The following is a 12,814-nucleotide window of genomic DNA, read 5'->3' on the forward strand; positions in this document are numbered from 1 at the left end:
GTCACTCAGCGAACATGCTGAGAGACCAGGACACTCATTTTAAAAATTATTCTATTTTTTCTGTAGAATTATGGCCTTGAAACAGACAACATGAAGCACTTGATTCTTAAGTTACGCGCTGCATCCAACAATCTGCAAAACTACATTGGCACTCGGAGGAAGAGTTCAAACTACGATGGAAATAGCTCACGCAAACCTCCTAATGAATTCCTTACCTCCGTGGTAGAACTCATTGGTGCTGCTAAGGCTCTGCTGACATGGCTGGACAGGTAGGAGTCTGTATGCTGTTAAACTCAGCAAACAAGGAGGTAATTCATGTATCTAGGAGTGATCTATTCCTGGCTTACTAGTAAGATTTCCCTCCCCCCCCCTTGGCCCATCCTTTTGCTGAGGCAGATATTTGAGTGAGCCAACAAAAATACTTTTTTTTAAAATCTCCCTTGGATTCCCTTTTTATATGAGACATTTCCAGTTAACATAGTTCACCCACAACAAGTGACCAAAGTCTTTATTATGGTAACTAGGCTGGCTTTACATTTTGCAACAGATTCTTAAACAGGCATATGGGAATATTCAGAAGTCTGTGTGCAGTGGGGATTGTTCCCAGGTGAGAAGATGCCAGGTTGCAGCCTGAAGTGCCTGTTTCCTCACCGAGGCATGAAAGGAGCCAAGTCAGAGGCCTAAAGAGAAATATATTGAGATAAATGTCTTTACTTTCTAGCTAATATTATGGATTACAGTCGGGGGTGGGCTGCTGGGGGTTCGCAGGGATTTGGGAGAGCCCCTAGCTAAGATTCTGTGCAATTTGGAGAACCCCCAAATCCCACTCCTGGCTGGCCCCTCCCCTCCGAGGAGTCCCCACGTGGTCCATTTTGGATGCAGGTAAGTGCATGCGTGGAGGCTCAGGGAGGATGAAAAATGGGCCTCCTGGAAGTTCAGGAAGGCCGGAAATGAGCCTTTTTCCAGCTTCCAGAGGGCCTCCAGAGCCTGGGGAGGGCAAACCCACCCACCCTGCCATGGTGCAGGAGGCCGACTAGGCCACGCCTACCAAGGCCGCACCCACCCAGCAACTAGACAGAGAACCCTTTGCTAAAATTTTTGAAGCCCACCGCTGATTACCGTGTAGTGACAACTGCAGTGGAAGATGACAAGTAGCTGAGAAGATCCTGCTAACATCTGAGATTTGGAGATAGCGCAGAACTTCTCGCATCCTTCCAGCTTGTGAGGCAGAAAATATAGAGGAGAGACATTCCGAGAGAGACTTCAGGGTGTCCTTCAGTTGGACTTTGTTCCCAGACTTGGGTCATATTTGTTGTTCCTTCCTTTCTACCTGCCTGTCTACTTACATACCTACGTATCCAGAAGGCTGAAATGTCCTTTTGCAAGCAGAGAAGTACGCTTGCATATGTCTGTGATTGCAAACCACATTCAAAGATTAGGCTAGACATAACCAAACAAAGGCAAAAGAGTTAACATTCAGTACAACCATTGGTGTGCAACATTTGGAGGTGAAGCAGCCAATGGTACTTCAGATCTGGCGTCAGCTCTCTTATTATACCTGTTGGCTATTCCTTTAAGGAACTACTTCTTTTCTTTAACCAACAGCTGTGCAAACTTAGGAAAATAATTCAGTTCAGGAATGTTCTTAATTCAAACATTTTCTGAAGCCCAAACCTTACCACCCTAGGGAAGGTTATGACTCCTTCAAGGAGCTGCAAAAAAGGTTCAGCAAGTGTTAATCCTTAGCACTTTGATTGCTTCAAATCCAAACTTTCCACATATCGTTTTGTCTTCTCAAGAGCCTTCTGAAGCCATTTATACTGAGAGAAAAATGTCTTGCATCAGATCCTTTGATGAACTTCATAGATGAATGACAAGTCGATCTTGGGTCTTCCAAGTTGTAATCCATCAGTTTAAACAGTGTTCTGCAGAGGTCCCATTCAGTTTGTCACTCAAATAAAATTGTTGTTTGAGTACAAAGGGGGCTGCAGGGAAATATCTTTATCTTTGCATTTTGCAGTATGTTCTTTTTTCTGTGTGTATACACGCGCACACACACCAGTAGGAAGTGGCAGGGCAAGGTACTATATATATATGCATGGAGCAAACCTCACACTCACCAGCATTGATGATATTACTTACATCGTTGCGTAATTTTATTTATTTATTAAATTTACAGGCCACCTATCTCACCAATAAAGTGACTCTGGGTGGCTTCCAAAATAGTAAAAATGTAAATATAAAAAGAGATAAAATTAAGAAGACTTTAATTTAAGAACTAAAACTCAGGGGACAGATGCCATGGGGTTGTTTCTTAAAAAGCAAATGCCCAAACTCAAAGAGTCCATGTTCTTCTTTCTCTGTATTTCAGAGCAGCCATTTCTAACAGGAGAGCTGCTACTTCAAAGTAGTCTTCCCACTCCAGTTTAGAGTGTTGGAGGCATCCTGGTACAATTGTTTCCCCTGGATTTATAAAGAGATAGATGTTTCTGCAGGATGAAAGGCAGCTCATATACCATTGCTACTTCCCAAGCTGATTTTGTCTCTGCCTTAACCTCTCCTGCAGATACTGAGAGAATCAGGTGACTGGCTCTCTAAAAGGGCTTTTGTTTTCCTACCCATTTCTGTTTTAGAGTGAGATTAAATACAAATATTATCTTTAAAAAGTAACTTTGTATTTTAATGCAGGACCTTGCGATTCTGTGGGCTGTTCATAAATTGCTATGAGAATTGACTATCAAACCAAACGCATTCTGTGGATGTTGGCGTTCATTAATTTGTGTCCTTTGGTTTTGCTGCCAAGAGATAAGTGATGTTTTTGTCCCTAGCCTAGCCAAGCATTCATCTTTGTTTACCTTCTCCCACAGATCAGTCAGAATCATTTGTTCCTAAGTGAAAAATGGAGTGAGGGGTAATTGGTGATGCTACAGCAGCGGGAGCATTTTTAGCCGCTTTTAATACCTAATTTGGGAGCAAATAATCTCTGGGGCTGGGCAGGGGTGTGATTCAACCACTGTAACAACTGTTTTGGTGAGAGAGCGCGCCAAGTGCACACTTTGCACGCGCACAGAGGGTTTGCTACTGACCTAATACTGCAATGGAACCAGGCCAAACCAGTATAATACCCACCCCTGGGAACGGGGTTAGAAAATATTTCTCTTTGAGCTTGGTTGTTTTCTTGCAGACATTTCATTACCCAAATATAACATCATCAGTGCTGCACATCAATGGTGTTACTTAATTTGGGAAGAGGTGGCATTCAGCAGGTTCTGACCAGTTCTGGAGAACCAGTAGTGGAAATTTTGAGTAGTTCGGAGAACCGGCAAATACCACCTCTGACTGGAGATTTTACAGTATCCTTCCCCTGCCATGCCCACCAAGCCACGCCCACAGAACCAGTAGTAAAAAAAAATGAATCCCACCACTGAACTTGGGTAATGAAATGTCTGCCAGAAAGCTACCAAGCTCAGAGACCACTGAGGACCTCTCACTCCAACCCTAGGCTGCAAATATTCTCCTTTATTGATGCTTCCCTTTACACAGTATTTCTCACCCATGTCAATTTGAAGATGTGTGGACTTCAACTTCCAGCGTGCTGTCTGGGGAATTCTGGGAGTTGAAGTCCACACATCTTATAATCCAGGGGTCCCCAGCCACCGGTCCGCGGACCGGTACCGGTCCGCGGAACAAGTCTTACCGGGCCGCTGGTTGCTGGGCGCCGCCATCTTTTTTTGATAAAAAAAGTGCTTCCGGTGAGCTTTTCCGGGTAGAAAGCTCACCGGAAGCACTTTTTCATCAAAAAAAGATGGTGGCGCCCAGTTGATGCCGGTACCGGGCCGTGGCGCCCAGCTGATGCTGGTACCAGGCCGCGGCATAAAAAAGGTTGGGGATCACTGATAATCGACAAGGTTGAGAAACACAGTCTTAGAGAAAGGAATGAAATACACCAGATATATTCCTGGCAGGGAAGCACTGGTTAGAACATTAAAGAACCATGCAAGATGGAGAGATTATTGACTGACTTTGTAGATTCCCAATTGTAGTAGTCTCAAGGACTCTTTTTGGTGAACAAAGGCTCATTGTACCATTAAGCCATCCAGTTGAGCTGATATTATACACCATTTTATGATACCCATGAAATGACCATAAAAAGAGCTTATAATTGAGTAAACAGACATGTACTACAAATAGCTACTATTTTCTGCTGGATTCCCTTCCCCCCCTCACCCTCCCCCCCCCCCAATTTTTCTGCTTTTTCTTCCCTTGATCTATAGTATATCACAGGAGTGAGTATACCTCCTCACATTTTGTAAATATTTAAGTATATCTTTTCATGTGACAACACTGGAGAAATGACACTTGGCTATAATGTAATCCTCAGCTTATGAGTGGAATGGGAAGGCTCCATTATGTTCATAACTGGAGGACTATCTGTATAGATAGGCCTGAAGTAAGATTTAAATGGGAAGAGGCTGTAATTTATTGGAAGATTGCAGTGGGAGTTTACCTCGGATCAGAAAGCATGATCAGTCAGAGTAGATAGTACTGACTCAAGATGTATGCTGTGGGTAGACTTCTTCAACTTAGACTCAACTGTTGGTGACCTCATGGACATTTCCATATAGGTAGTAATATGGAAATAGTTTGTCACTCTCTTCTGGATTTTTTTTTTCGGGGGGTGGAGGTTGTATTTTTGTTCCTTCCCAGTTTAAACTTTAACCCTGGGATTTCTTTGTAGTCTCTTATCCAGCTGTTGACAAAGTCCAGTATTGCTTAGCTTCCAACCTCAGACAGATACTATCCATGTGAATGTCTTATGTTTGTAAGAAAGCTATTCCCTATTCAGCTCCTGAGGTCAAGGATGATGGGGAGATCTGTTCCCAGTCAGAGGTCTCTGCTTCTTAAAACACCCTGTTACAGACTGTGGTTGTAACTTGTTCTAACCAGGGTGAGAAAATACCTTTCTTTTCCCCTGGGTGACATCGATCCTTTCTTAGTATTATGTGTTAGGTTAGTTTTTAAAAATAACTGTTAATCTGAACTGAAGTTCGTGCATTTTAACAAGCTTAGCTTTTAGAGAGTAATTACATACTTAGAACAATTGCTTCTATTTTTGTTTTTCCCTATTCATCTATGGAAATTCCTTGTCATGCCTCATAAGTTTTGATCAATGTTTCACTGATCTCTGTAGCATATTACTAGGAGTAGCTCCCTTCTCTTTCACCACACATAATACAGGTAGTTGTCGATGTACAACTATTCGCTTAGTGACCATTTGAAGTTACAATGGCACATGATAGTTTTTCACACTTACAACCATTGCAGCATCCTCATAGTCATGTGATTGAAATTTGGATGCTTGATAACTGGTTCATATTTATGACGGTTGCAGTGCCCTGGGGTCACGTGATCACCTCTTGTGATCTTCTTACAAGCAAAATCAATGGGGAAACCAGATTCACTTAACAACTGGGTTGCTAACTTAACAGCTACAGTGATTAACTGCAGAGATAAACAAGAAAGATTGTAAAATGGGGCAAAAGTCTTTTAACCTCTGTGTTGTTTAGCAGCTGAAATTTTGGGCTCAATTGTGGTCATAAGTTGAGGACTACCTGTATGAAAGTTGGTCTCTTGAGCTTGCAATGGCAGGAAAGGAAAGTCATCTTTAACCCTTAATGTAGGTTTTGGAAACTAAGTCAAGAGGAGTGTATCCTTTCCAGTGAGCAACTCCAGAAATATAGAAGTCAGGGGAAAGAACCTGTGCCAGAATTTTCATTTCTTCTGAACTCTTATTCCTAAATCCACTGCTTAGTTTCTGCACAAAAAGTATCTTAGTTGGAAAACTAAAGTAAAACAGCCCTTGCCTTTGCCCAGACGTAGAAATCTTCAGCAAATCCCCAGTTGAAACTCTTGATTATAACATATTGTAAAGTGATATGATCATCCTGCACAAATCAATATATGATAATCAACACATAGTAGCATTGTCATACAAAGTAAGCCTTTAGTAATGATTGTTGTTATTTGGACTCTTCTTTCCTTTAAAGGCACATTCTTGTCTTACCACAGGACTCCATTTACTGGGATAGCTGATTTTTCTGTGACAAAGAATAAAATCATTCAGCTGTGTTTGGATCTTACCACCACTGTTCAGAAGGTCAGTTAAGAGAGTGTGTGTGTCCTCTTTTTCTGCTGTTATTCTTTCTAAATTTCCCAAAGGAATGCAGATGTACAGAAATAATTGTAATATAATTTTATGAGCAGCTTAGTGATACATGTGAGTTTTGGATTTTGTATGATCAGATCAAGCAGCTTTGGTTTAAACTGTTCCTTGGTATTGTTGTTTTGGTCTCCCAAAGCTAACACTATCATTTTAACAAGGATTTTTTTAATCAACTAGTTACTTAGGAATTTATAAATTCATTATTAGCTTTTTAATTCTAACAGTACCTTTGTAGCAGCCATTTGTTGCTAATAACCCACCACTGTTAGAATATATAAAAACATAAGGCCTTAACATATCATTTTCTCCAGGTTTTTACTGGTAATACCTCTTAAGATAGATAGATAGAATTCTTTATTGGCCAAATGTGATTGGACACACAAGGAATTTGTCTTGGTGCAAATGCTCTCAGTGTACATAAAAGAAAAGAGTCAAGAGTCAAGAATCATAAGGTACAACACTTAATAATAATCATAGGGTACAATAAGCAATCAAATCATACTAGGAAACAGTCAATAAAAATTGTTAGGATACAAGCAACAAGGTTATAGTCATACAGTCATAAGTGGGAGGAGATGGGTGAAAGGAAGGATGGGGGATTAATAATAATAGTAGTGCAGACTTTGTAAATAGTTGGACAGTGTTGAGGGAATTGTTTAGCAGAGTGATGACATTCGAGGAAAAACTGTCCTTGTGTCTAGTTGTTCTGGTGTGCAGTGCTCTATAGCATCGTTTTCAGAGTAGAAGTTGAAACAGTTTATGTCCAGAATATGAGGGGTCTGTAAATATTTTCACAGCCTTTAATTTTTTTTAAAAAAGGGATAGAATAGCAGGATGCATACCATAAAGCAAAGCAGTTACAGTGCTGCGTAATTTATATATAGTAGCTCATTTTTGCTAGCAGCAACTTATAGTTGTGGGATCTATAAAACCAGAAGAGAGATAAATACACGGAAGGCAGTAAGAAGTGGAATAAAGAAGGTCCTTGACTTACAACCATTCACTTAGTGACAATTTGAAGTTACAAAATCACTGAAAAAAGTGATTTATGATGTTTTCACACTTACAACTGTTGCAGCATCCCCAGGGTCAGGTGATAAAAATTTGGTTGCTTGGCAACTGGCCTGTATTTATGACCGTTGTAGTGTCCCAGGGTCATATGATCCCCTTTTGCGATCTTCTGACAAGCAAAGTCAATGGGGAAGCCAGATTTATTCAACAGCTGGGTTACTAACTGCAATACTTCACTTAACAATTGTGGCAAGAAAGGCCATAAAATGGGGCAAAGCACATGTAACAACTGCATTGTTTGGCAATGGAAATTTGGGGCTCAGTTGTCGTCGTAAGTTGAGGACTACCTGAATATTGATCCAAAAAGAAAGGCAGAAAGAAATATGAGATGCATTCAAATGTAGAAACAGTTTAGAGTCAGACTAAATGTAACAGCCGAAAAGATCCAATAAATATTTTAACTCAAAGCTGGATCTAAAAACCTGTCTCTGGATGTGTAGGGCTTATGGCAGTGATGGCTAACCTTTTTGTCATTGCGTGCTGAAAGTGTGCCTGCTCACGCATGCCTCATCCATAATGCAATGCACACACCCCTGTGCATGCATGCGCTCCCACCCCATGCTCCACCCCCCTGGGCATGCGAGCATGCCCCCCGTGCTCCCCCGCTCCCTGGGCATCTGCACGCCTCTCCTGCACACGCCCCGCGCATGTGCGGCAGATACCCAACAATCAGTTGGCTGGTGGGAGGCGCACGCATGCGCAGTGGAACTGCGCTATGGCGATGGCTCTAATGCCAGCAGAGATGGCTCTGCATGCCACTTCTGGCACATGTGCCATAGGTTCATCATCATGGGCTTATGGGCAGCAGTAGCTTCATTTTATTCAGTGGCTGGTAACATTTGTTTTTTCCCCCAGCCATCCTTGTCTTTATTGTCACCTTCTACAGTAGACACCCAGGATTAAAAAGACTATGCTCTAAATATAGGTATGATTATAGCTATTTTCAGCTGAAGCCATCTTTCCAGAACTGGGAATTTTAGGGTCTTTTCTTTTCCCAATAATGGCATGGTGATTTCCTCCTCTTGCTTGGATCAAGATAAATTATTTTAAGCTGTAACCAATTGGGGTGACTGCTGACAGAGGGCCATCAGTTGACCAGGTGAGATTTTTGCCAGTGGAACAAGAAGTAAAGACTATTTTTTATCCCCTTAACCCCCATATCTGTTGTCAGAATATTGTATGTGTAGTAGGGAGAGGAAAATAGCCCCCCTCCCAAAAATCCACTTTCCTTGTCCAGTGATGGTTCAACGAGTCTTTCTCTGGGATGCAACACTTAATTGGGTGCTACCTTAAAATCTTGTGCTTGCTAGTATGTCTACTTTGCCATTCTGGCTCAGACAGTTCCTTAAAAGGAGAAGAAAGTGTAATCTTCTAATTCTTCATTGCTCCTGTTGAATAAATGATGCCTTGTATATTTTCACGCTCTGCTGCATGTAGTCCTTTCAGCTCAGTGTCTTTTGCAAGTAATATTTGCAAAGCCAAATATTTTTCTATGCGAATCACATTTGGGTAGCTTTTGTGAGCAGATGAAGATAATAGAAGCACTCTGGATGGACGAGATGCAGAAAACTTCAGCTGGAAGTCTACGTGTAGGCCTTCCTACCCTTTGCTTGCTTCCCATTACTTCCCCTGCGTCCTTCAACTAGCAACACTGTTTTGATCAAACCTCAGTTGAGTGGGATTTGGCAATGAATCACTGAAGCTGCTACACATTCTTTTTAAGCAGAAGATTATTTGCACATATAAGACGCCTTTATTTAGATGCAAATCATGGTTGATTTTTTTTTACATTGTGTGTTCAGAATATGGGCAGGCTTTATTGTAGTTGTAGGGCACATACCTTACCTGTTAGATTTAGTGCCTTGTTCCGTTGTCCTGATCATTCCTTAACATCTCTGGTTAGAATTGGGAATACTTGCTTCTGAAACTCTGGAATGTGACCTAGTTTGGGTTATGGAACATCTGCAAGAAAACAACCAAACTCAGAGACAACCAAGGACCACTCATTTCAGCCCTGAGCTTTAAGCATTCTCCTTTATTGATGCTTCCCTTTTTCTTTGACTTACAGCAATGTTTCTCACCCGTTTCAATTTAAAGACTTCCAGCATGCTGTCGGAGGAATTCTGAGAGTTGAAGTCCACACATCTTAAAATCAATGTTGATTTTAAGTTGCCAGTCTATTGAGGAACTAATAGTTTAACTTTATGCTTCCTTTAACCAACTATTTTACTTTATGTGAGAAAAGGCTTTGATTAAAGGGCTTATAAAAATATTTTAAAACCAACAGTTAAGCTTCTGGAGAGATTTAGATTTTTGGATCATGGTAAAAAAACTTCTGCATTGTCCTCTATGCTCCAGACATATTTTACTGACTGTACAAATCAATCAAGTTAAAATTACAGTTTGATGCTATATAAGGATCTTCCAGTAATAGAATACGTTCTTTTCTTTTTAAAGGACTGCCTCGTAGCTGAAATGGAAGATAAAGTTCTCAATGTAGTAAGTATAAATGTTTATGTTTAATTCATTTTTTGAATTCCTTTCTGTTAAGAACTTTTTTATGATTGAAAGCAGCTTTACTTATTACGAAGCTCAATAGGAACAGCAGGCATCTATGGCTCCTTATTGCATAGTTTCCAGGCTTATCTAATCGCCTAAAATGAAAAAGTCCAAACTATTTTTAGAGGATCCAAAAGCCCTATTTTGATATGTAGCTTGCCTAGTTGAAAGCTAAAAATGGTACAAAGTGGAGGCTACATTCAAACATTTCCCTACATTCTTTCTGCTGCTGATTCAGTTTGGTTTTCATCTGCTCTGAAATGCAAATACAAGTCTGTACATTATTCTGGATTCCAGCTCAGTTGATAGCATTTTTTTGTTTCTCAAAGAAATGTATAAAGATTCCCATCCTGTCATTGCAAGATTCATGACTAAATACACCAAGGTTGAATATGAAGAGGATATTGGCCCATCGGATGGGGAGTTTGCGTTTATAATCCTTTTCTGTGTGAGCAGAGAAATTTCAGGACAGGAAATGGAAAACAATGGAGGCTGCTTGTAATGTGACCCACAGAGTAAGCAAATGAAAGATTCTTGTCCACTTGCATTGTTTCTGCTCTTCCTTCAATCTACTCAACTCTGCTGAGTTTCAGGAGAGCTGTCAAACCTGGCTTTTTAATAGAACTATGGATCTGTTGTAAGTTGGGGACCTCCAGCCTGGATTGTGTTTGGATGCTTATTGTTCTTTCAATAGCCATCGTTGTCTTTGTAGCAGTCTGTTTTGAGGCCTCCAGTGGAAGTATGAGGGGAACAGTTTTCCTTCAACAGAGCTCAGAGCTCACTGTTCTGAGGATGGAACTTTGAGGGGAACACACGACAACACATTACAACAGCAGGAAAATGCTCTTTTGAATTGGAAGTGATGTGAAAGGGGAATTTTCCAAATACATTAGAGGCAGTCTTGTGACTTGACTAGGGATGTAGTGACCTGCGTTCAATATTTTGTAATGGTTAATCATTGCTTCCTCCTTTTGACATGAATCAGGCTGTGTTCTTTGATAAGACCTTCCGCCTGCCAGAGAGATGGTGAGGAATTCACAGTATCTAAAAATACTCACACCTCCATTCAAAACAGAACAATTGTTGATTACCCTCCGTAAAAAAAAAAATCCATACGCCCTTCTATTTATGCATTATGGTTCTTTCAGTACTCTTACTTTTTATAGTAACATTGTTTGGTGTGAGAGTGTAAGTGTAATTGCTTTCAATAACTGTGTTCCAACGACATGAGAAGCTTATAGCTTACAAAGCATCTCTATACAGTTCACTGGCTCCTTTTCACTGCCCCATATCCCCTTCTGGTCTAGTAGCCATGATTATTTAATTAGTGTCATAGTGTGTGTTGGATTGGCGCTTTAGAGGTGCTCCTGACACTCTTCCTGCATCTATAGTAACATTCCTCACAAGGAATGTTATGGGTTTTGGCTTTGGGGCAATTCTCCCAAATAGTACGTAAGAGTCAACTTATTAGTCAAATTCCAACAACATTTGTATACACTGTTCCTGGCTTTTGCAATATGAGGTGCCCGGAGTGAATATTACTGAGTCTGCAATTGTTTGTACTAGATGCAAGACACAGATAAATGCTGTTCCTCTAATAAGTTATGGAGGTGGAACTTGCAACAATACAGATTTGAAATCATATATGTATATATTGGGAAATAAGGGATAAGAACTGGAACTGATAGCAAGGAGAAGCTGGAAATACAAGGCTGGATAGGTATTAGATAAGTGTTGGAGAATTTCAATTGATTGATTATTGGGATTAATAGATTATTCTGACTGACAGTGGAGATGCACATGTAGGTTGAGTGCAATCATTTGCTATGGTGTGCTGTAAATGAAGTATCTTTTCTTCAACTTCTGGGAGGTTTGTATTTATAAATTGACTTCAGTGGATCTCAGAACTCATTCCTTTTGATTATTCCTTGATTTTCTGAAATAATGTTTCACAAGGATCTTTGAAGCTTATTTTCTTACTTCACTGTTACAATATTCCTCTTATGTCTGGCAATATTTTATTTTTTTCAATTTTCAAATGATTTGACCATAAACATTCCACAATATAATTGTGTACCTGTGCACATAGATTCTGAGACATGATCCAACATCCAAACCTGGACCTGTGCTCTGATGCTTTCTCTCTAGTTTTCTTCAGTGATGTTTTGTTTGCAAGCCCATTGAATAATTGCAGCCTCATTCTATTGATTTTATCCTGTTTTGCCTCATACATATATAACCTTTGCATCCTTTTAAAGTGTGAGATGATGTGGAAATAATTCTGAGTGTTTATTATTCAGTGATAACATTGTAGATGTTGATTGTGCAAAGATGCATTCTTTTGAGAAGACTCTCTTGGTTTTTCCTTCCTGTACTTTCTACAATTGTGTCAAATATCTTTTCACTTCCCTGTTCGCTGCTGCCTTTCAATGCTCTTGGCTAGCAGTAACACTTAGACTTATATATCACTCCATAATGCTTTACAGCCCTCTCTAAGCAGTTTACAGAGTCAGCATATTGCTGCCAACAGTCTGGGTCCTCATTTTACTGACTTTGGAAGAATAAGAGGCTGAGTCAACCTTGAGCTGGTCAGAATCGAACTGCTGGCAGTCAGCAGAGTTAGCCTGCAAAACTGCATTCTAGCCACTATGTCACCACCATGGCTGCTTTTCCTTACTGACAGGAGGAAAACTCTGCTTAGATCTTTCAATTGAGCATTCTTTTTTTTTTGTAAATAAATTAATTTTACAATTAAAACAGACCAACAACACATACATAAATGTAAGAGAGAAAAAGAAAAGAAAAAGAAAATAGAAAGAAAAAGATAGAAAACAATTAAAATATATTTTCATCTTCAACAGTTTGTGAGACCTCCTTTTTATCCTTATTTTATGCCATATACACACTTAATCCTTACATATATCTGTATATCACTACTACGATTCTATCCTATCCTCTTTT

At 40.1% G+C, this 12,814-nt stretch overlaps 1 protein-coding gene across 2 annotated transcripts in view; it reads left to right on the plus strand.

Moving 5' to 3' along the window:
* Nucleotides 1-12,814, plus strand: part of CNKSR3 (CNKSR family member 3) — a 74,829-nt gene that overhangs the window by 42,042 nt on the left and 19,973 nt on the right. Inside the window, exons 3-5 of one of the 2 annotated variants that reach the window (XM_026680313.2) lie at nucleotides 67-269; nucleotides 6,070-6,157; nucleotides 9,752-9,793. In XM_026680313.2, coding sequence (XP_026536098.1) covers nucleotides 67-269; nucleotides 6,070-6,157; nucleotides 9,752-9,793 — 333 coding nt within the window. Of the gene's footprint in view, nucleotides 1-66; nucleotides 270-4,858; nucleotides 4,949-6,069; nucleotides 6,158-9,751; nucleotides 9,794-12,814 lie in introns of those variants that run through there. The other variant, XM_087969858.1, reaches the window with a different exon arrangement.

The sequence above is a fragment of the Notechis scutatus genome, chromosome 1, assembly GCF_049901735.1.
Source record: "Notechis scutatus isolate UNSWTSFEM ecotype Mainland chromosome 1, rNotScu1.2, whole genome shotgun sequence".
In the NCBI taxonomy this organism is placed as follows: domain Eukaryota; kingdom Metazoa; phylum Chordata; class Lepidosauria; order Squamata; family Elapidae; genus Notechis; species Notechis scutatus.